This window comes from Oncorhynchus nerka, linkage group LG7 (genome assembly GCF_034236695.1).
Source record: "Oncorhynchus nerka isolate Pitt River linkage group LG7, Oner_Uvic_2.0, whole genome shotgun sequence".
NCBI classification, from domain to species: Eukaryota; Metazoa; Chordata; class Actinopteri; order Salmoniformes; family Salmonidae; genus Oncorhynchus; species Oncorhynchus nerka.
The window spans coordinates 58,369,147-58,393,406 of record NC_088402.1 but is presented as its reverse complement, the minus strand read 5'-3'; the positions used below and the strand labels follow the sequence as shown (position 1 = coordinate 58,393,406).

The following is a 24,260-nucleotide window of genomic DNA, read 5'->3' as shown; positions in this document are numbered from 1 at the left end:
AACAGAGGTGTCACACTTGTCTGATCTGTGTTAACCTCTAACCCCCTGGTCTGCCACACTACATATATATATATTTATTTTTTGCTAAACAGGTGGGGCTCTGCCCTAATACAGGTGGGGCTCTGCCCTAATATATACATATATTTATGTGGGTAGACCTACAATTTATCTTACAGTAGTCAATCGAGTTGCCTCGGGCTGGAACGCACCCAAACACATTTCTGCGCAAAGGCTTCGCAAGTTGATGGTGGCGAAAAAATTCTACACTTGTCTATCCAAAACAGACCCTCTGTTGACGGAAAACTAGCCAGCAGTTAGCCAGCAAGCTAGCTAGGTAAGCAATTATTTGTTTTGCTTGTGCTATACGTAGCCAAAACACCAAAATAAAAGCGTAAGTAAGATGTGTAAGGTTTGTTGTGCTCTCATTCGCGCTGTCCTTCCACTTCAACCCGGCGCGTTAGCTTAGCATGCCTTTTCTAGCAGCTAGCTAGCTACTGTACAGTATCTAACTTGCTAGCTAACGACGTTTGTCCAGCTTGCAAAGCTATTGAATTGTCCATTTAATTCAAACACTTAGCAGTTTGGTATGTTGCAAATATTTTCAATAAATTACCTAGCCAAATAGCAGCTAGAGTTTGCATTTTGAGCTAACGGTAGGTAACATTAGCTAGTTAACTTTAGTAGTAGCTGTGTAGCTAGCTACCCATATAAAACCTGGCAAATGGAACCAACTTGACATGCTTTAGTTAGCGCGGTAGCTGTCTAGCTCTGGCCTAGTTATCTAGACTAAACTAAACTCTGCGATTTACGATGAGGTTGAGCGGCGATTGTACATCGTGGAATTTATTTTAATCGGCAAGTTAAGACAGTAAACTGACAATTGCAAGCTGCATGGTGGGTTATATAGACGACATCTGTTTGTGTATCTAGCTAGCTAGCTTGCTAAATTATTCTGCTATCTACAGGTCTGGCTCCCCAATGGTTATCATGTCTGGCACAGCCACGGTGCTGCAACAATTTGTCAGTGGCCTGAAGAGTCGAAATGAAGACACAAGAGCAAAATCTGCGAAAGATCTCCAGCACTATGTGACGACAGAGCTCAGAGAGGTACGACTAGCTAGCTCCAGTCTGTACTGTAGCTGCAACACTTGCATTATAATGCAACACTTTTACCAACTATCCTTATTTAACTACACACTCTGGAATGTTTTATGTTTCGTACAACATTGTCATGAGCTATGACCAGTTATGAGTTACATGCAGTCAGTGGGGTTTAATCTGATTGTGATGTGTACCTGCATTCTGTCCTAAGTTGAGCCAAGATGAAGCCACTACTTTCTACGATGAATTGAATCATCACATTTTTGAGCTGGTTTCCAGCTCTGATGTGAATGAGAAAAAAGGAGGGATTCTTGCTATAGGTAAGTCAGATGATTTGCCTCAATGATGACACAACTTGTCACAAATGAATTGCAAGGTCTAAGACAATCAATAAAGTTTTGTTCAATTTGTTGGGTGTTTACATTACTACTCCTGTCTACACACAAGTGAAGCTGACACAATCCATGTCACTGACTCGTTTATTTGCTCCAGTGAGTCTGATTGGAGTAGAAGGAGGCAATGCCACCCGAATCAGCCGCTTCGCCAACTACCTCCGCAACCTGCTGCCCTCCAGTGACTCGGTGGTCATGGAGATGGCCTCCAAGGCCATGGGCCACCTGTCCATGGCAGGGGACACCTTCACCGCAGAGTATGTGGAGTTTGAGGTGAAGAGGGCACTGGAGTGGCTGGGCGCCGACAGGAACGAGGGCAGGCGCCATGCTGCGGTTAGTGTGACACACACAGCTAGCCTGCTGTTTGTTTTGTCAACCACTATAGGATAAAACTGCAGGTGGTTGCGTTTTCTGCCAATGTGGGCTAAAGCACTTATCGGGACAAGCCCACAGCCCTGCTCTGCTTTAGGAGCTGACTTAGTGGTTTCTAGCTAAACTACACTTTTCACCATCCCTAATAACTATTCATGATGGTGAAAGGGGTAGTAATAACACTGTTTATTACAGTTTTTTGTTGTTGCTTTTGGTTAAAACGCTTTTAATTTCATATGTAAACCAGCACAAGATGAGGACTATGAGTTAGAAAATGTCCCCTTTTATATTCTGACTTTACAGGTTCTTGTCCTAAGGGAGTTGGCCGTCAGCGCACCCACCTTTTTCTTCCAGCAAGTCCAGCCCTTTTTCGACAACATCTTCTATGCGGTGTGGGACCAGAAGCAGGCCATCCGCGAAGGGGCCGTGGCCGCTCTCAGGGCCTGCCTCATCCTCACTACCCAACGAGAGACCAAGGAGATGCAGAAACCACAGTGGTACAAAGTAGGTCCCTCACAATCAATATCTAATTCGTTTAGCATTTTCTAAAACCATGGTGGTACAAAGTACGTCACTCACAATCAACATTTGATTGATCATGAGCCATAATTTTAACATATTTCAACCAGTTGCAATGAAAGCACTCACTATTTGTTTTATGTGTGTCCTTCACCACAGCAAACCTTTGACGAGGCTGAGAAAGGCTTCGATGAGACCTTATCCAAAGAGAAGGGTATGAACCGTGACGATAGGGTCCATGGCGCCCTCCTCATCCTCAACGAGCTGGTCCGCATCAGCAGCATGGAAGGAGAGGTCAGCCCCTCCCTGAACCATAAAGCACCACCACTACAGGTCACAGAGGACCACAACTTTGTCCAATGCTTCCCATGGCCAAAAGAATGTGCAACTCATAGACCCTAACACTTTGGTCACAGAAGTGGATGGGTGTAAGTAATATGGTGATGGCTTCACTCCATCGGGCTCAATAGAGCTTCTGCCATGTTGCTAATACCTATCCAGTTTATTCAGATCGGCAAACTCTGAACAAACACTACCTAGGGGAAGCATAGGTCCTATGTATTGCTTTCAGACTGAATCTCAACGTCTTCTTCCCTGGCAGCGCATGCGGGAGGAGATGGAGGAGATCACCCAGCAGCAGCTGGTCCACGACAAGTACTGCAAGGAGCTGATGGGCTTCGGCACCAAGCCGCGTCACATCACCCCCTTCACCAGCTTTCAGTCGGTGCAGCCACAGCAGTCCAATGCCCTGCTGGGTCTCCTGGGCTACAGCACACCCCAGGGCTTCCTCAGCTTCGGGGCCACGCCGGTGCCCGCCAAGAGCTCCCTGGTGGAGAGCCGCTACTGCCGCGAGCTCATGGAGGAGTGCTTTGACCAGGTGCCATTAGTTTGTTGTACTTGCAAGTGGAGGGTTGAAAACCCATTTTGAGGGTTGAGTCCTGAAATAAAGGTGTGAAGCATAGTGGTTCTCAACCTGAGGTCTGTGAAGGGGAACTAGCCGCTTGGATGTTGCTGACTGTTCCCTCAGATAGTTGTCGGACTCTGACATTTATTTAGTCAGTGTTCAAGTGTTTGTTTCAATGTTCTGTAAGTGGTGGAGAACCATAGCTTGCCAGATGTTGATACAAAAAATAAACACTGGTGTAGCGCGTACTTTCATATGCCCGATGCTGCGTTTACACAGGAAGCCCAATTATGGACAAAATATCTGATCTGAAAAGTAAAATTAGTGACAAAAAAATCAGAATTGGGCTGCCGGTGTGACCGCAGCCTAAGGTTTGAGTTGTGTCGGATGTAACGACAGCTGCTGTGTGTGTCTCTTCTCCAGGTGTGCCGCTGGGTGCTGAAGTACAGGACCAGTAAGAACCCTCTGATCCAGATGACCATTCTCAACCTTCTGCCGCGCCTCGCCGCTTTCCAGCCACACACTTTTACAGGTCAGAAAGGAGTCTCACGTGCAATATCCCTACTAGATATAGATCCAATCTTTTTTCAAGCACTTGATTTTCAAGCTAGATTAGTCAGGCTAACAAAATTGAAATGAATCAATTTACCAGTATGAAAAATGTTGAGTTGCAAGGATGAATTCTGTTATTAAGTCACGTTTCCTAATTTAGAAAACCTATAGGTGGCCACTCAAGTTAAAAATAGACTTTAATACTTTGAAAGAAAGTTGTGTTTGTTCTTTAAAAAATAGATATTATACCATTCACTGGTTTTATACCATTTGATAATTATTTTGATGATCTCAAGTGCTATGTGGATGTCTGTAATTTCTCTCGATTCTAACTTTTCTCGACTTTGACCAGTTGAAGTTTGCCCCCTCCCAGACCAGTACCTGGCTGACACCATGGGCTACCTGCTTGGCTGTCTGAAGAAGGAGAAGGAGCGCACGGCGGCCTTCCAAGCCCTGGGGCTGCTGGTGGTGGCGGTACGCGCTGAGATCCAGCCGTACCTCACCAAGATTCTGGAGATCATCAAGGCTGCGCTGCCCCCCAAGGACTTCGCTCACAAGTAAATTACATTTACTTTATACAAGTGACTTTGTTTCTGAAGTGATGTTCATACTCAAAGCGCTGAAATGTCCCCCTGAAATCAGTGTTATAGTTTAGTTGATTCATACTTTAAAAAGGGTTAAAGTTTGAAATTCACCCTGTAAAGATAATACAGATCAATATATTAAATGTCCTGAACTGAATTTTTCTAACGTGTGTGTGTGTGTGTGTGTGTGTGTGTGTGTGTGTGTAGGAGACAGAAGACCATGCAGGTGGATGCCACAGTGTTCACCTGTATCAGTATGTTGTCCAGAGCCATGGGCCCTAGCATCCAGCAAGACATCAAGGAGCTGCTGGAGCCCATGCTGGCCGTGGGACTCAGGTAGGGTTCATGACAACACCTCTCATTCCTATCCATTGTTCCCCATGCTTTGTGTAGGCAGGACTGGCCTCCGTATCCCAAATAAGTGTCGCTGCCCGACAGATGCCAGGCAGATGTGGATGTTGGGTATTGAGGCCCCTTTTTGTGTATGCCTTGAATGTGTGTCTGCCTATGCGCGTGCACTTCCTGGTTTGACGAAATGACTCTATAACAATCCACCATTGTCTTCTCCTGTAGCCCGGCCCTGACGGCGGTGCTGTACGACCTGAGTCGGCAGATCCCCCAGCTAAAGAAAGACATCCAGGACGGCCTTCTGAAGATGCTCTCCCTGGTGCTCATGCACAAGCCATTACGCCACCCGGGCATGCCCAAGGGCCTAGCGCAACAGCTGGCATCGCCCAGCCTCACCAACATCCCCGAGGCCAGCGACGTGGGCAGCATCACCCTGGCACTCAGGACACTGGGCAGCTTTGAGTTTGAAGGTGAGACGCTTTACGGCCACTACTGAGAAAAATGCATGTTGAATGTTAAAATGATTGGATTGAAGCTATTCTCTCTCAATGTTAATCTAGCACTGGCTTGAAGTGGCTCCACAAGGGAACTTATGTTCAGGATCGAATTGTCCAATAATCAGTGAGTTTAACCGGAGGTTTTAAACATAACATTTTCCCTTTTGATGTCATTGGGCCAAGTGAGCAGCGACACTGAACGTCTCCCTCCTGAGTACAAGTACTGCCTGTGGTCAACTTGTCGCTGTAAGTTAGCTCGCTAGGCTAGCTAGCAAAGTTAGCTTACATGGCTAGTTGGAACAGCATATGCAGCTGAATTAGCTATCAAGCCATCGTTTCCCCTTCTGCAATTAAAATGTATAGGTGAGGAGGCTGCAGCTAGCTACAATGCCACGTTCGCAAACAACGTCATCAGTGACAGCTGCTGTGCATTAGTGACCTCCCTCCGTTTCCCAATCTGCTTTCTTCCATTTGGTACCTCATGAATTAGACCCTGACTTTCTCACCTCTCCTTGCTGTCCACAGGCCACTCGCTGACCCAGTTTGTGCGCCACTGCGCCGACCATTTCCTCAACAGCGAGCACAAGGAGATCCGCATGGAGGCGGCGCGCACCTGCTCCCGCCTGCTGACGCCCTCCATCCACCTGATCAGCGGCCATGGCCATGTGGTCAGCCAGACGGCCGTGCAGGTGGTGGCCGACGTGCTCAGCAAACTGCTGGTAGTTGGCATCACAGATCCAGGTTGGTTGTAAGAGCCGTGGTGGTGATGATGATAAGGTCAAATAGCCAGAATGCCTAGGCACTCCTGGGTTCGCTATTTTTTTCCCCCTCCCGTTTTGTATTTTGTCACTTTATTTAGACAGCTTGAAAGGAGATATGATACAGAGAAAGGAAAACCGCATAAGTCTCACCCTCTCTCTCACTCCCTACCTACCGACCTCCCCCGTCTCAGACCCAGATATCCGCTACTGTGTGCTGGCCTCTCTGGACGAGCGCTTCGACGCCCACCTGGCGCAGGCGGAGAACCTGCAAGCTCTGTTCGTGGCGCTGAACGACGAGGTGTTTGAGATCAGGGAACTGGCCATCTGCACCATCGGACGCCTCAGCAGCATGAACCCCGCCTTCGTCATGCCCTTCCTGCGCAAGATGCTCATCCAGGTAACACGAGCAGTAGACTTGTCTTATTTGAGTACTTTTACCAATTTACCAGATAAGTTGAATAAGAACAGAATGTAATTTACAGAAACGGTAAACAGAAATGACTTATTTTACCTGTAGGTTATTTTGTGTATTTCTGTGCCAGATCTATTGAAAGACAACAAAAGGCACTTCAGAAAAACCCACATAGGTTGTTATTGAAGGGGGATACTTGGCAATGACTGGAAGTCTATGGGTATCTTCTACAATGTTAGTAGATACCCATGGACTTCCAGTCATTGTGCTAATGCTAGTTAGGATTGGCTCATGAAACTACCTCTAACTTCCTTCATACTGGACACAGAGACATAAACATGGCATCCACAAGTTCACCTGACTCTGGGGAAGTAGAAAAGGGACACATTGCCAAAATACTGAACTATCCCTTCAAATTTTAACCAAGATTCTAATGATTCCTGAGTTAGTGTAAGTGGTGGACCTTCCTTTTCAATAACACAGCAACAAATGGTAGCCAAGTTAATGTTTCACGATGTAGCTTGAACTACAAATGTCAGACTATGTTGAGGTATGCTGAACTATGGTGGGTTTTTTTTCTACCTTTTTTTAAATGACTTTTTGTTTTTAAATGGGATGTTTTATTAATTCAAGTTAAACCCATCTATCGCTTTCATCAGAATGGCTGTTAAACTATGGTGTGTGTTTCTGCTGGTTCCAGATTCTGACTGAGCTGGAGCACAGTGGCGTGGGCAGGAACAAGGAGCAGAGTGCCCGCATGCTGGGTCACCTGGTTTCCAACGCCCCCCGCCTCATACGCCCATACATGGAGCCCATCCTAAAGGTACCTACCATCATTGGTGCTGCCCCATATGTTAACTACCCAGTAACATCTTTGTAACATGTTACAACATATTTGTGACAACTATGTAACATATTTTGAGTGTTTTGCTCACTGAAAGTAAGATGCAGTATATTTAGATTCCATCCAACAGGTACTACCGTTAGCCACCCTGTAACATCTAAAGAATGTTTTCCTCATTCAAATGAACATACTTTTAAATGAACCATTTATTTCGTATTAGAAATGTTGAAATAATTCAAATGATTCAATTGACTGTTGGCTCTAAGCTCATTTTCTCTGTTTCAGGCCCTGATCCTGAAGCTTAAAGACCCAGACCCCAACCCTGGAGTGGTCATCAGTGTCCTGGCCACTATTGGAGAGTTGGCTCAGGTAAGGAGTCCTTTTTAACCCTGACAGTGAATGCTTGTGACGTTCAGTGTATAGATTTTCAATATTTAGTGTATTCTACTCTGTTCTATTCTATGTGCCCTGTATGCCTTTGTGTCTGCACTATGTACCTGTGTCTGCCGATGGTGGCCAACTTAACTTTCTCCCGTGGGAGTCAACCATGTATTTCCCATTCATTTCAGTAGTGTTCACTGTGCCTGCTCACTCTCTCTGCTCAGGTGAACTGCTGGACTCCCCAGAAGGTTGAGGAAGTGAGAGTTGTTAGGGGCAGGCTGGCCCTGCAGCGCAGAGGGAGTGCAGGAGATGCCAGAGTAGGGTTGATGACAGTTTGTGCTGAGGCAGTGCCAGGACAGGTAGAGACCATCAGGTTCCCCCAAAGAGACAGTCTGAGGAAAAAGACTGAACAGGATTGTGTGAATTCTCAATATGTCAGGGTCGTGTTCAGTAGGTTCACACCATTGCAAAATGTATTGAAACAGAAAAGAAAGTGTGTCTTATTGGACAAATGGATGAATTATGTATGTAAACCCTGGGTTACTGACAAGGGGGCACTGTATTGAAGCCACTGCGCAGCCATCTTGGTACTCCTCCATTAATGTCTACATAGTTTTTTCACCTTTATTATATTACAGTCACCTTAATGCATGCCTTTAAATTATACTGAACAAAAATATAAATGCAGCATGCAACAATTTCAATTGATTTGATTGAGTAACAGTTCATATAAGGAAATCATTCAGTTGAAATAAATTCATTAGGCTATACTCTATGGATTTCACATGACTGGGAATACAGATATGCATCTGTTGGTCACAGATACCTTAAAGAAAATGGGCCTCAACATCTCATCACAGTATTTTTGTGCATTCAAATTGCCATTGATGATAAAATGCAATTGTGTTCATTGTCCATAGCTTATACTTGCCCATAACAACCCCCCCACCATCATGGGGCAATCTGTTCACAACGTTACATCAGCAAACCACTCACCCACACACAGCTGTGGTCTGCGGCTGTGAAGCCAGTTTAACGTACTGCCAAATTCTCCAAAATGATAATGGCGCCGGCTTATGGTAGAGAAATTAACATTACATTCTCTGGCAACATCTCTGGTGGACATTCCTACAGTCAACATGCCAATTACACGCTCCCTCAACTTGAGACATCTGTGGAATTGTGTTGTGTGACAAAACTGCATCTTTTTAGAATTGGCCTTTTATTGTCCCCCATCACAAGGTGCACCTATGTAATGAGCATGCTGTTTAGTCAGCTTCTTGATATATGTCACACCTGTCAGGTGGATGGATGATCTTGGCAAAGGAGAAATGCTCACAGGGATGTAAACACATTTGTTCTCAAAATTTGAGCGAAATAAGGTTCTGGGATCTTTTATTCCGGCTGATGAAACATGGGACCAAAACTTTTCATGGTGCGTTTATATTTTTGTTAGGTGTATATTATGTGAGCTAAACACACACATATTTTCTTTAGAGAGTACATACTAATCTTACTGTTCTCACTACAACAAAAAATGATTAAATACATGTAATTTTGTCCTTGAAACATTTAATTGAAATACTGTAGAGTTCTATTTATTCCTATGGAGGACTGCTCCTATTGGGGAATACCAATATGGCTGACCGGTAGCTTCAAAGCCTCTCAATGGCCAATACATAGCGACAGCAATCCAGGGTTTATATACATCATTGGTTCAGACGGTGCTTCCCCGTTTCAAAATGTTTTCTCCCTACTGAACACAACCCATGACCAGGCTACAACAGTTGTAAACATCCAAGAGTACTGTGTATAAAATGTATTACGTACGGAATATGCAAGAGTTTTGTGAATTTTGAATATTACAGGCTGAGTGGATCAAAACTGAAATACGAGACTGAATACAGTAATTTGTGAATCTGTTAGGTGAAGTGAAATGCAGGGTTACTAAAGATTAGACATACAAGGATGGCTAGGAGATCTAACAGTAGGCCTCTGCACCAGAGAGGCGAGTTCTAATTGGTTGTTGTCACTCTAGGTGAGCGGGCTAGAGATGAGGAAGTGGATGGACGAGCTCTTCCCCATCATCATGGACATGCTCCAGGACTCCTCCTCATTGGCCAAGAGACAGGTACTTATGTACGATTTTCTAGGTACAACTTTGGGAGGTGACAGGCTTGTTCAACAATTGTGACACAGTTTCTTTTTTATTCTCACGATATCTTCAATTGCAAGCCTTTCCCCCAAGCATATCTGGTCATGTTAATATTACATTTTCCTGATTTTTAAAAGGACTATTTTCTATTTTCCATACGATCCATGTTTTTATACATGTTACGGGACTATTTGGGAATCGATTTGTTGTGTGATTTGATGACGTTGTTGTAGTAACACCTTATTTTCCACCAGGTGGCGCTGTGGACTTTGGGCCAGCAGGTTGCTAGCACTGGATACGTGGTGGAGCCCTACCGCAAGTACCCCTCTCTTCTGGAGGTGCTGCTCAACTTTCTCAAGACAGAGCAGAACCAGGGGATCAGAAGAGAGGTACCATTCATTATCCATTTGGGCTTTTCCCCTCAGTTTTATCGTTGCAATGATTAAACTGGTGACACCTCGAATCACAACTCAGAATTGCACTTCTTGTTAAGAATTATATGGAGTTACGCTTTATGAGGTTGGCTTTTCCAAAACCTCAAGCCCTGTTGTAAGTGCTGTGTCAACTTTTCTCCCCCACCTCACATTTCACTGTTCTTGTCACATGTTCTGTCTATTGACATACAAGATATGTTCCATTTAATTCTGTTGCTTTCTCTGCCAGGCTATCCGTGTGCTGGGCTTGCTGGGAGCCCTGGACCCCTACAAGCACAAGGTGAACATTGGCATGATCGACCAGTCACGAGACGCTTCCGCCGTCAGCCTCTCCGAGTCCAAGTCCAGCCAGGACTCTGGTGAGCACCCACTGCCATCTTCAACATCACACACACACACACAGTCTGGAGACTTGCTCATCAACATTGACCCACATATTAGGCCCTAAGGCTTGGAGTCTACCAGACGTCAGCCTACAACAACAGACTTTACCATAAATCCTGATGTATACGACTTTGTAATGATTTTAGAGGAATTTGGCAGATTTTTATATGACCTAATGGTCCACGCGCTGGCGAGACCAATGCCTTGACGTCATTTGGGTCACAGGAGTAGGCTACACTGTCCACTGGAGATTACGAGTGAACTTCTGTACGTTTCTACATTATATCCATGCCATAAATCACAAATATTTCGCATGAATGCAGGTAGGGATTTGATTCCGTGTTTTAGACTGGGCCCCCGAGGCATATTCATGCTTTGACAGAGTCCCCGAAGATAGTTCCATGTCAATGTCACATTACGTCATTGAGCTCACACAAGGCTCCACATCTGATAATACAATGTGCAGTCTCCTGTGGCGCAATCTTTTTAGTCAGTTCAGAGAAAACAGCTTGCAAAAATGACAGAAGAAATCACATTCAAATCCAACATTCAGCAACTTTTAAACAACTTTGTCATATGTGAATGAATTTACCAGAAGCATTGTAAGAAGATAAAAAAATAATGTCAATAAGGAGCTATGTGTCACTAACACACAGATGCGCTGTGACTGTGCTCTGTGGAAGGTGGTAGATTTAGCAGTTTGGCCTGCTTAAGGGGCTCAGTCTGGAATTGAAGTTCTCTCTCCAATGTAGGATATGGTTAAAGCCAAGGTCAGTGTCTGGAGCTGTTCCACAGCTAAGGCGAGGCAACGCAATAACCAACGGTTGCGTGCCACGCCATCGGCTGACAAATTGCTGTAACATTTGATGTGGTTAGCTGATCCTTAAAATACCTATCCAGGCGTTGTAAGATCTGTCAAGCATCAGCAACTTCTAAGTTCTGGCATGCGGCTATAGTCTTTGGCAGCTTGCTGCTGCTGTGTACTGGGGGTCCTGTATTTCCTGCTTAAGTGCTGGAAAGTAATGGGCTATGTCAGGGGTCTGTAACTTGTGGTTCCGGAGCCGCATGTGGCACCTTAGCTGTCCCTTTGTGGCTCCAATGGTTGGCTAGGTGCTCCAGACCTCTCTTGAGCACAACCACAACCCAATGAATACAAGTCAGGCTAAGGGAGTTGGACACCGGGGGCTCAAGAATGATAAATGTATAATGTAGTAGCATGCTCAGGGTGAGATCCGATACAATGCTCCTGTCCCGACATTACTCTGTACCCTCTGACGCACTGTAACAAACCTAGATCTGTTTTGTTCGGGGGGGAAAGTTGCTGATGTAATTGGCACCAAGTCTCCATCGTTCTCTTCATGTTATCTCAGGCCTAGTAAAGGCCCAATGTACTGCGCGTGAGGCAATAGAGAAGCTGGCCTGTCCAAAGGAACACAGGCGTTCTGCCCAGGTGCTCACCTATTGTGTCTTGCTCTAGACTAGAGCGTAAAGGGAGGGAGAAGGTATTGAGAAGTGTGGTACTTGCATTAAGGGCTGAAACTCGACTCCTATGCTAGGCCAATGAAACGTTGAATATCAGATATATCGGTCTCCCTGACTCGACCATAAAACCAAACCCTGCTCACGGCAGCAGACAGGGTTGGCCTTGGTCACCTAGGGTCTTGAGACCGTGATGCAAGAATCCTTGGCTTGGGAGGATACTTCAGTATTTTGGCAATGAACCTGTTATCAACTTCCCTGGAGTCAGAAGAACTCGTGGATACTGTTTTTAATGTCTCTTCGTGCAGTTTGAAGGAAGTTGCTAACTAGCGTTAGCGCAATGCCTGGAAGTCTATGGTAACTGATAGCATGGTAGTAGATACCGTAGACTTCCAGCCATTGCCTAACGCTAGCTGAAAAAGGACCTTGAAATTATTTTAGAACTTTTTACATTTAAATTTCATCGCAAAATATTGAGAACATTCAATTGTCCAACAACACAGAATACAGCAATTATAATTAGAGTCCCATGATGGTAGTGACTGTCCATTATTGCGTGCTTATCGCCACGTCATGTTTGTTGTTAACTGGGGTTGCAACATTTCGGGAACTTCCAATCGGGTTTTCTTTTAAACCTGCAGATTTTGGGAAAGTTTCCGGAGTTTAGCAACCCTATTGACAACTTAATAAAATATTAACTTTATTTGGATGTTGAGTGGGTCACAGTTGACAAAAGAGACATGGGCCCTAAGGGTATAAATATAAGCATTGCCATGGGTTGACAACATACCTTGTCTTGGACACAGACTGAATAGATACTTCACTGAGAACTCACCACAGAAGATATGAAGTATTGTGTTCTCCTGATAATGATCCATCTACTGTTGGTGGAACTGCCTCAATTTCCAGAAGCACAACAAGGAAATGTGTATGCAGCAGCTCCAGTTGTTGCCGCAACCGATTTAAGACTGAGGAACAGGTCTAGTTACATTGGCAGAAGCTGTAAGGAAATAAGGGACCGATATAATCAACATGAAGATGGGCTGTACTACCTGACCACAGCCAGCGGGACAGTCTACCAGACCTTCTGCGACATGACCACCGCTGGCGGCGGCTGGACACTTGTGGCGAGCGTGCACGAGAACAACGTGTATGGGAAGTGCACAATGGGTGACCGTTGGTCCAGCCAGCAAGGCAGCAACCCCAACTGGCCAGACGGAGATGGGAACTGGGCCAACAGGGCCACTTTTGGAACCGCAGAGGGTGCCACCTCAGACGACTTCAAGAATCCTGGGTATTATGACATTGTGGCAGAAGACATTTCGGTGTGGCACGTTCCCAACAACTCCCCTATGGAACACTGGAACCTAGGCGCCATCCTCCGTTACCACACAGAGAGAAGATTTCTCTCCATTCAAGGGGGAAATCTGCATCAACTCTTTAAGCTCTACCCAGTGAGATATAATGCTGAGGCAAGTGGGAACACAGGACCTGTCATTCCAATTGTGTACGACTTTGGGGACAAAGAAACCACAAGAAAACTTTACGGACCCAACACAAGAAACCAGTTTGAACCTGGCTTCATCACTTTCAGGCCAATAAATAATGAACTGGCGGCCATGGCTATCTGCTCTGGGGTCAAACCAACAACTGGCGGCGACACTGAACATTACTGTATTGGTGGTGGTGGACATTTCCCTGAGGGAGCCCCTCGTCAGTGTGGCGACTTCCCAGCCTTTGACTGGAATGGCTATGGGACCAACACAGAATGGAGTGCATCAAAGCAGTTAACTGAAGCAGCTGTGTTACTCTTCTACCGTTAAAATGATTCCTGTTGATTATCAATGCGTAATATTACTGCAATGTTTTAAACAAATGTATCCATTGTTATCAAATGTATGTAAAGATTAATTTTGTTTATACTGTTTGTATATAATGTACATAACAGAACTAGGATTTTCATTTGTTTAATCTATAAATGCCTTCTCCCTGCAGTAAGATGGAATACTTGTATCATAGTTTCCTTCTTATAAAGTAGAAGGAGCGATGAGTATTATCACTGTGTGAATATGAATGACTGAAATAAAGACTACTCTAAAGGAGAAATTGACAGCAGTTGGTCTTTCGTTATGTTTCAATATGCTTTGTCTTATAGGCATGAAAGACATGCCACCGTTTTGAGTTTTTTACATTTACTGTGCATTGTTCAGTGAACTGCAGTACATTGTCGAATCACAACACTTCCCTGTGTAACATCAATATAAACATAACATGTCAAGAAACAAGAAAAGGTGGCCTGTATTTTTCTAATGAATTTTTTATTTAAGTGGCTACAAACAAATACAGGCATTGTACCTTCACAAAAGGTTGGTTTGTTTCTCTCAGTGGCCTGACAATAATAATAAAAAAATAGGCATGTGTGCTAGAATTCTTTTCTCTCTATCCCTCTCAGCCGACTACAGTACCAGTGAGATGCTGGTGAACATGGGCAACCTCCCCCTGGACGAGTTCTACCCGGCGGTGGCCATCGTGACGCTGATGCGCATCCTGCGTGACCCCTCCCTCTCTAACCACCACACCATGGTGGTGCAGGCGGTCACCTTCATCTTCAAGTCCCTGGGCCTGAAGTGTGTCCAGTTCCTGCCGCAGGTCATGCCCACCTTCCTCAACGTCATCCGCGTGTGCGACGCTAGCATTCGAGAGGTAACTTGCTAGCTACTGCTAGCTGGGAACTATGTCGTGTTTCATGATTTTTCCTTGTTGATTGGCACTTGTGGCTGTTTAATTGTTGTGTATTTCTTTGTTTTAGCTGAAATGAAGTACTACCGCTAGTCGTTTTGTGAAATAATGGATTTTTAGAGGTAGCTGGGTAAAAGTCAGGGTAGCTGTAAAGTTAAGGCTGTGCCATACATGTGAAGGTAGAACCTTTCCACTTCAGTGTTTTTACCTGCTTTTTTACGAAGTTGTTTTGCACCAACCCATTTTTATTATAACCGTAAGCTTTCCTCTCCATAAATGGGGGTTTGAAATCGGGAGTCGAGATGCACGTAGCTAAAGGATTGACCCACAATCAGATTGATAGTTTCCCAAGCTAAGCCTGACTGGTGAGCAATCAATGTGTTTTGCTTACACCTGCTATTTTCTCTCCCTCTCTTTCAGTTTCTCTTCCAGCAGATGGGGATGGTCGTGTGCTTTGTAAAAATCCACATCCGCCCCTACATGGATGACATCTTCACACTCATCAGAGTGAGTTGCCTCTTCAAAAACAAGGCCCCCTTTCATTCTCTCTTTTTCCACTCGCTCAGAAAACAGCTGCGAACTCTTAATTGTGTACATTTCTCTCTCGACTTTCCTCTTTGGCTCTAATGCGCAAGGGGAAATGTGACTTGAGCGTGACTCAATTGGTGGCACGAAGCCTGTTTGTCCATCCAGAATGAAAGTTGCTCCATTAAAAGCCGTTTGTTATGGAGGAGTTATTTTGTTTGTAGAAAAGTTGTTTTCAGAAATGACTATTTGGTTGTATCTATTCTACATTCAGGATTGAAATATTTTATTCAACTGTTCCACTCTACAGTGTCATTCCTTCCCAATTAACTGAGACCTTCACTAGTGCAAAGAAGAAAATGCCTGTGTGAAGTCCTACTGTGAAAGCAACTGTTAAAACCTTCTATGAGCCCATTCAATCTTGGCCGCGGGAGGTTTGAGTAGTTTATTTTTGTGTGTGTGTGGGGGGGGGTGATTTATTATTGGTTAAAAAAAAAACTAGGCCACTCTTGAACGTCTAAAACGAGATCGAAAGTAGGTAGAATTTATAATGGACCTTTTTTTATATTTTCAAATAACTGGTCCTTTTTCTCTGTTGAATTTAGAAAATCCAGATGTGGCCCTCGCGTCAAAAAGTTTGGCCACCGCTGGTCTAGCACTACATACTCATTTAGCAAGGAACAGCATATCAAATGTCCATTATTTACTGTAATCAAAATAACATTCTGAATCAGCAGTCAGTAACTTTTCCGGGAAGCTGAGCCATTGCACATTTTAGCTGGAGTTAATAAATGGTGAGTAAAACAAAGGGCTCTATTCATTGTAGTAACTGTCTACCTCATGCGTCCAGATGAGGGGCTGGAATAGCCATTCGGGACTTCGGGAGGTGAAATCACATAATCTGTTGTAGGAATAGCAGCCCTAACGTAGGCTAGTTCCAGTCAGAGCAGGAAAGCGGGGGTTGGAACACTGGCCACTCACAAAATACCTCTTAAGAGCTTTCATAGCTGAAGGCTATTGGCCCTTCAATGTATTGCGTGACTACATTCCTTTACACCCCCATTATCTCCCAATCACCAGTGGCTGTGACAGATCTTAAACCCTGTTTTTCATAGTGGTGGCGGAGTCATATTGAGAAAGGTTGCCGAGTTGATTGACAGGAAATTGGCATCCTACCACTGGCACGTGAGGACTTCGCATTGCATAGAGGAGGAATCTCCTTCTAAATCTGGCGGTTCTTGATGGAAACACCATTTGACCCAATTACACCAGTCCTAGACCCTCCTCTCCTAATGTATGGCAATGGGACCGCATGAGGTAGTGCTTGGTCGCTAGCACCTTGGCTGTACCCTCCGAAGCTCTTAAACCCTAAAAAGCACAAAACATAAGGACCTGGACTTGTGTGAATTCAGGTCAACTCATTATTTAGGAAAAACACATTTCTCAATACGGAGATAATGTCCCTCCATGGCTTAAGGGCAGGATCCTAACTTGAGAACCGTCTCCCATTGGCATCAATGAAGGATTTACGCGGAAGTTGTGCACGCAGATCTCAAGTCAGAATAATGGTTTACGTTTTGACATGTTAGTCATTTAGCAGATACTCTTATCCAGAGCAAGTTACAATCAGTGCATTCAACTAAGGGAGGTATAACCACCACATATCACAGTCGTTGCAAGTAACTACATGTGTATTATTCTCATTCCACAGGAGTACTGGACACCTAACAACCCTATGCAGAACACCATCATCCTGCTGATTGAGCAGATCGTGGTGGCCCTGGGCGGCGAGTTCAAGCTTTACCTGCCGCAGCTCATCCCACACATGCTGCGCGTCTTCATGCACGATATGAGCATGGGCCGCAGTGTCACCATCAAGGTAAAGTCGTGAGGATAATGTCATCTTTTTTAAAAAAATTATAAGGACTGACTTCCACACACTTCTGGGGGTTTGTTTGTACACATTTTGGTCAGAGTTTGACCTTGTCCAAGAGAGTGTCAGCAGGCAGAACTGGTCGAAATGACTTATTTGACCTCTGCTCTTCTATATCGGTCCAGTTATTTATGCCATTGTCCTAGCGAGCAGGGACATAAGTATCTGGAGTGCGATAGACATGCAGAGGTAAATTTGAGTGCGGGAGTCACTTTTGTTATTTTGGACTATTTAGTGTGTTTTTATATTCTCAACACCACATAGAGGAAATGTGCTGATACGCTTGTTAGTACAGTATTTGTTCCAAGTATTTTCCTGTATCCAGTGAATACCACATCAACACACATTGTAATTGTACACCGTAAGTCATGGTTAGTCAAATATATAAGGACCCGAGGAACCATTACATAAATTAAATCATTTATCGGTTCTTTAAAATCATAATCTACTGCACTACTGCCACGACATGGCCCCCTTCAAAGTCCAATTTGCTTCCTGTTCCATGTACCATTTGTTTGTGGTTGCAATCAAAACTCACCCCATGACCCCTTTAGTCTAGCCTCTAGCCAAAGCATACTCACTACAAGCACCCAGCTAACGAAGCATAGCTGGTACTCTCTCTTATTTCACCAATTTTAGCTATGACACTGATATGGGTTTTCCTCAAACATTAAATCTTGGGGGTGAAAATAAACCACAGGTCAACATCGCACTCTTACTAACCCACTACAGTTATTCAACGTCTCTCTCCGGTGTAGCATGTGTCTTGTTTCTCTAAGGCAGCGATGGGATATTAGATAACCAGAGGCACACAGCTAGCTGCAACCTCTTACAGTACGTCTGGTTATGGTCTTTTGAACCCGAGTTCTAGGTTATGTCTCAAATTCCCTATATAGTGCACTACTTTTGACCAGAGCCAATAGCGGGGCTCAGGTCAAAAGTAGTGCACTATATAGGGAATAGGGTGCCATTTGTAAGGCAGCCCTGGTCTAGCCTCCATATGTATTACCAGAGGGTCACAGTAGAGCCAGGAAGAATCGGGTTACCTTCCAGTCCAAGTAGAGAAAAGAAAACAGAACTCCATCATTAGCGGGAGCTGTTCAGTCGAGCTCCCTACTTCCTGTAGTCTCGCCAAGGCAATGAAGAAGGGGGGGTCTCACAGTCAATGGCATAGCCTATACGTCATCCACACCTGACACGTGTACACACACACACACACACACACATATATATATATATATATATATACACACACACACACACACACACACACACACACACACAGACAGACATTCCCGCTGCCCCCTTGTATTCAGTAAAAAAAAAAATGTGTTAGTTGCACAGAAAACATCCAGCCACTTCACTGTGCTGAAATCCATGGCTTGAGGGTCGTGTTGGAACCAGTGTGCTATAATGAAGCAAGTAGGAGGGCCAGGAGTATCAAAGGACACTGTTCTGTAGCCTTTGCTCACAATGACTAAGAACCCCTTTTGAAAGACATGGATGTTGGCATTGCAACTCACTTTTCATACACATTGCATATGTAAAATGAAAACATAACAATTTACTTTGCTGGAGGCGAAAGTTCCTCTGAACCTTGTCTTGTTATACTTTTTGACCATCCAATCAGTATAAGGATGCATACTATTTGCTCCTCCAGTTGGGTGAGTCTCTCCCATTAGGTGTACCTTGTCCTTGATGTATTCCTTATACTGCCCGTTTTAACTCTGTTGTCTATACTGTATCTTCAGCTCCTCAATGCCATTCAGCTGTTCGGTGCTAACCTGGACGACTACCTCCACCTGTTGCTGCCTCCCATCGTCAAGCTGTTTGATGCCCCAGACGTACCTCTACAGGCCCGCAAGTGAGTTCAACATCTCACGTCCAGTTGGTTATAGAGCACATGCACTGTGAAGTACATTTTGACAGTTTATGAATCGACTCACAGGTCACTGAGTCACATGAGTATGTTCACTCCCATGTTAAATGTCCGTCCCCATCTCCTCCCAATTGGTAATATTATATTAATGCGACTGTACTGAAGAAACTGGGCCCACTTTCCAAAATACTAAGTGCCAGGGTCTTACATTTATTGTCTGGGCGTCATGGAGGAAAAGTGTTCATAAATACTTTGGGGCTTGGGGCGGAGAGGGCTTGACAAGTGCCTCCATTTCTGTTTCCTGGCATTTGGAGTGAGATGTCCCTTTCTCGCCAAACGCACTCCCAGTGAGCTTTGGTAACTGAGCTTTTTTTCTAGGCGTTGTTTATCAGTGTTTCCTTCACCCCTCAGGGTTGCCTTGGAGACGCTAGACCGGCTGACGGAGTCCCTGGACTTCACGGACTATGCGTCGCGCATCATTCACCCCATAGTCCGCGCGCTGGACAACACCCCCGAGCTACGCAGCACAGCCATGGACACGTTGTCGTCGCTCGTTTTCCAGCTGGGCAAGAAGGTACCTCATTATTAGTTACCGTAACCACAGGGCCCTCGTAGAACCGCTAACAGGAGCTGACACACACACACACACACACACACTGGCACACACACACACACTGACACACACACCAGGACCATACGTTTCTCTTCAAGGTTCTCTCCTGTACCTGTAGTTTTTACTACTTCCTGCGGGTCGGTGATGTCATCAAATGGTGCCACAGTTGGGACCGTTACTGTTACTGCCTACGAGAGTCAATGAGGTCACCCCCCTTAGCCCCAACCAGACCGACCACATGCAGGGAAGTCTGGCCCCGACTTGAAAAGCAACAGCTTTTGATCAAACCATCAAACCAGGGGCAACGGAGGTCATATACAGATGGCATCGCCAGTCTGTCATTAGTGTTATGGCCAGAGGGGATGGATGTGAACAGATTAAATGCACAAACCACCACATACCTGACACTCTTTTATTTACTCTCTGTCTCTATTTCTTTCTACTTTTCCTGTCTTCAGTACCAGATCTTTATCCCCATGGTGAACAAAGTGATGTTGAAGCACAGGATCAATCACCAGCGCTATGACGTGCTCATCTGTCGGATCGTCAAGGTCAGTTTTTATTTATTTATTATCATATATATATATATATATATATATAAAATTAGAAATACCTTATTTACATAAGTATTCAGACCTTTTGCTATGAGACTCGAAATTGAGTTCAGGTGCATCCTGTTTCCATTGACCTTCCTTGAGATGTTTCTAGAACTTGATTGGAGTCCACCGGTGGCAAATTCAATTGCTTGGACATGATTTGGAAAGGCACACACCTGTCTATATAAGTTCCCATAGTTGACAGTGATGTCAGAGCAAAAACCAAGCCATGAGATGGAAGGAATTGTCCGTAGTGCTCCGTGACAGGATTGTGTCGAGGCACAGATCTGGGGAAGGGTACCAACCCATTTCTACAGCATTGAAGGTCCCCAAGAACACAGCGACCTCTATCATTATTAAATGGAAGAAGTTTGGAACCACCAAGAGTCTTCCTAGAGCTGGCCTCCCGAGCCAAACTGAGCAATCGGGGGAGAAGGGCCTTGTTCAGGGAAGTGTCCAAGAACCTGATCGTCACTCTGACAGAGCTCCAGAGAACCTTCCTGAAGGACAACCATCTCTGCAGCACTCCACCAATCAGGCCTTTATGGTAGGGTGGCCAGACAGAAGCCCCTCTTCAGTAAAAGGCACATGACAGCCCGCTTGGAGTTTGCCAAAAGGCAACTAAAGGACTCTGACCATGAGAAACAAGATTCTCTGGTCTGATGAAACCAAGATTGAACTCTTTGGCCTGAATGCCAAGCGTCAGATCTGGACTTCGGGACAAGTCTCTGAATGTCCTTGAGTGGCCCAGCAAGAGCCCAGACTTGAACCCGATCGAACATCTCTGGAGAGACCTGAAAATGCAGCGACACTCCCCATCCAACCTGACAGAGCTTGAGAGGATCTGCAGAGAATAATTGTAGCGTCATATCCAAGAAGACTGCAATTGCTTCAACAAAGTACTGAGTACAGGGTCTGAATACTTATGTAAATGTGATATTTCAGTAGAATTTAAAAAATCTAAATGAGCAAATATATAAAAAAAATACAAAATAAACTGTTTTTGCTTTGTCATTATGGGGGTATTGTGTGTAGATTGATAAGGGACAAAAACAATTTAATCAATTTTAAATCTGAGAATACCAGAAAACAATGATGCTATCGTGTGGTAGTAGTCCTGACTCCAACCCTTTCACATTGTCAGCATGTGCCATGAAATGTGTTGAGAATAGTGAGGAGGCAGTCTTTGTGAGGAACACACGAAGGCACGTTTCAATTTGAATTCCGAGCAGACGGTGTAATAGAAGAAGAATCATCGAGGGACGTTGCTTGTCAACAGTGTGCTTCTCTTCAGGAAGGAAATGCAACTTGTGTGGACAACATGTTTCGAAGGACCTGATTTGTGTGTGAGCTCACTGTTTGTGTGTCATGGTAACTGTGTTTATCTCAGGGGTACACTTTGGCGGAGGAGGAAGAGGATCCTTTAATCTTCCAGCATCGCCAGCTGCGCAGTAACCAGGGCGATGTCGGTAGTGGCCCGGCGGAGGCGGGGCCAATGAAGAAGCTCCACGTCAGCACCACAGCCCTGCAGAAGGTCAGGAGAAATAAAATGGTGTTTTATTTCCTGCACTGTGCCTTGTCTTATTTTAAGTAATACATTTAGTTTTTGTCCTCAAATGGGAAGTTGTTTTGGTTTTAGAGACTCATTATTAAATCACTTCATGGTCCATTGATTGTGATTTTTCATACAAAGGGTCTCATGGTGGATATTTAAAATGTTTTTTCCTTTGACAGAATGCTCTGTTTTCATCCAACACATTTCACCAGGCAATAAATAATGTCTTACTGATATAATCAGCAATTTTCCCTTTCTACAAGATGCCAATGCCCAACGATTTGAAGCACCTTTGCCTCGGCACGTCTAATCATTCTTAAACATAGTGTCATACACTGACAAGTCTGATCTGCTAATGGAAACTTCTTCCCTCCCCAACTGTTGCCATATGAAGTGCATTAACGTGATGTGATTTCATTACATTTTTCTGGTGGCCACAGGCCTGGGGCGCCGCTCGGAAGGTGTCCAAGGACGACTGGCTGGAGTGGCTGAGACGGCTGAGCGTGGTCCTGCTGAAGGAGTCGTCGTCCCCTGCCCTGCGCTCGTGCTGGTCTCTGGCCCAAACCTACATTCCCCTCGCCAGGTATAGCTGTCCCCTTTCCTTCTCTCCATCCCTCCATCCCACATTCCACCACACTTCAGAGCACCAGGCAGTCACCCTGTTTTTCCCCCCACAGAGGTCCTCAGTAAGCCACAGAGGTCCTCAGTAAGCCACAGAGGTCCTCAGTAAGCCACAGAGGTCCTCAGTAAGCCACAGAGGTCCTCAGTAAGCCACAGAGGGTCCTCAGTAAGCCACAGAGGGTCCACAGTAAGCCACAGAGGGTCCACAGTAAGCCACAGAGGGTCCACAGTAAGCCACAGAGGGTCCACAGTAAGCCACAGAGGGTCCACAGTAAGCCACAGAGGTCCACAGTAAGCCACAGAGGTCCACAGTAAGCCACAGAGGTCCACAGTAAGCCACAGAGGTCCACAGTAAGCCACAGAGGTCCACAGTAAGCCACAGAGGTCCACAGTAAGCCACAGAGGTCCACAGTAAGCCACAGAGGTCCTATTAAGTGTCAAGTTGCAGTTTAGTTTGAACCAAAAGACACATCTTTTCGACTCTTAAACCAGATCATGTTTTGTTTTGCCGCGATAACTTGGGCACACCTTGGTGTGGCATCCATGGGCAATTTTTTTCTTCTGATGCCTAACCAATATAATTATTATGATGGACTAATGAACTTATGGTCCTTCAAACACACAACAAGACAAACAGGAGGCCTATATCTTGCCCTGAAGACTTAAATGGATTATATACAAAAAATATATGTAGAGGTTGAGCATATCAGCATGTTAAGTTACTGCTGTTGAGCTGTTGCTAACTTTCCCATCCGTTGTCAGGGACCTGTTCAACGCAGCCTTCCTGTCATGCTGGTCTGAGCTGAGTGAGGATCAGCAGGATGAGCTGATCCGCAGCATCGAACTGGCCCTCACCTCCCAGGACATCGCCGAGGTCACCCAGACCCTGCTAAACCTGGCTGAGTTCATGGAGCACAGCGATAAGGTGGGTTCATACTCGGAGCAGAGGTCTTCAGCTCCAGTCCTGGAGAGAACTACTTGGTGTGCAGGCTTTCGTTCCAGCTCTGCAGTCACAGACCGGATTCAAATAATCCACCAATCACTATCCTCTGTCTGGGTATTTATTAGCTGAATCATGTGTGGGCTGGAATAAAGGTGTACCCACCCCATTGTTGGATAACGCTGGTTCAGCACAGTGCCACGGCATCCATCCTTCCATCAATCCACCCGTCTAATGAATGTCCTGTGTCTTTTCAGGGTCCTCTGCCTCTGAGAGACGACAATGGCATTGTTCTGCTGGGTGAGAGGGCTGCCAAATGTCGTGCCTACGCCAAGGCCCTCCACTACAAAGAGCTGGAGTTCCAGAAGGGCGCCTCTCCTCTCATCCTAGAGTCCCTCATCAGGTAGGAACCTCACTAAGAGAACACATTCATCTACACAACCCATTTAGAACGGGGGAGTATTTGGTGGTTGCACACTACATTTCCTGTGCTTCCCAGACTTGGCTATGGCCAGCATCAATCGTTCAGACATTCTACAGGTAGCTACTGAGGCAGTACGGATACTGTATGGTTCCCCTTGGGTTATATAACTCTTGCTTGTGTTGGGTCATTTCTACTTGGTGAAGCCTAACCAAAAAATAGCTTGAATGGAAGACCCAGTGCTTTTAGCCATTTTCTTTGGCTCCCCCATGTCAGTTTTGGTGGAATGCGTGTGATTGCACATGGCTGGAGAACACAG

At 45.1% G+C, this 24,260-nt stretch overlaps 2 protein-coding genes across 3 annotated transcripts in view; both read left to right on the top strand.

Moving 5' to 3' along the window:
• Positions 1-228: 228 nt before the first annotated feature.
• The window catches only part of mtor (mechanistic target of rapamycin kinase), a 132,396-nt gene continuing 108,364 nt past the window's right edge, over positions 229-24,260 (top strand). Inside the window, exons 1-28 of one of the 2 annotated variants that reach the window (XM_029664276.2) lie at positions 229-334; positions 966-1,107; positions 1,313-1,421; positions 1,594-1,826; positions 2,169-2,369; positions 2,544-2,678; positions 2,986-3,261; positions 3,712-3,820; positions 4,214-4,397; positions 4,632-4,760; positions 4,998-5,242; positions 5,795-6,010; positions 6,222-6,427; positions 7,143-7,265; positions 7,572-7,655; positions 9,706-9,798; positions 10,077-10,211; positions 10,486-10,615; positions 14,572-14,822; positions 15,279-15,365; positions 17,095-17,262; positions 19,068-19,180; positions 19,607-19,769; positions 20,267-20,359; positions 21,795-21,938; positions 22,400-22,542; positions 23,343-23,505; positions 23,778-23,923. In XM_029664276.2, coding sequence (XP_029520136.1) covers positions 979-1,107; positions 1,313-1,421; positions 1,594-1,826; positions 2,169-2,369; positions 2,544-2,678; positions 2,986-3,261; positions 3,712-3,820; positions 4,214-4,397; positions 4,632-4,760; positions 4,998-5,242; positions 5,795-6,010; positions 6,222-6,427; positions 7,143-7,265; positions 7,572-7,655; positions 9,706-9,798; positions 10,077-10,211; positions 10,486-10,615; positions 14,572-14,822; positions 15,279-15,365; positions 17,095-17,262; positions 19,068-19,180; positions 19,607-19,769; positions 20,267-20,359; positions 21,795-21,938; positions 22,400-22,542; positions 23,343-23,505; positions 23,778-23,923 — 4,208 coding nt within the window. In that variant the 5' untranslated portion in view covers positions 229-334; positions 966-978. Of the gene's footprint in view, positions 335-965; positions 1,108-1,312; positions 1,422-1,593; positions 1,827-2,168; positions 2,370-2,543; positions 2,679-2,985; positions 3,262-3,711; positions 3,821-4,192; positions 4,398-4,631; positions 4,761-4,997; positions 5,243-5,794; positions 6,011-6,221; positions 6,428-7,142; positions 7,266-7,571; positions 7,656-9,705; positions 9,799-10,076; positions 10,212-10,485; positions 10,616-14,571; positions 14,823-15,278; positions 15,366-17,094; positions 17,263-19,067; positions 19,181-19,606; positions 19,770-20,266; positions 20,360-21,794; positions 21,939-22,399; positions 22,543-23,342; positions 23,506-23,777; positions 23,924-24,260 lie in introns of both variants that reach the window. The other variant, XM_029664275.2, reaches the window with a different exon arrangement.
• On the top strand, positions 12,829-14,193 carry LOC115132060 (intelectin). Its single transcript, XM_029664278.2, has one exon. It carries the CDS (start codon positions 12,965-12,967, stop codon positions 13,940-13,942), a length of 978 nt encoding a protein of 325 aa, XP_029520138.1. The 5' UTR covers positions 12,829-12,964; the 3' UTR covers positions 13,943-14,193.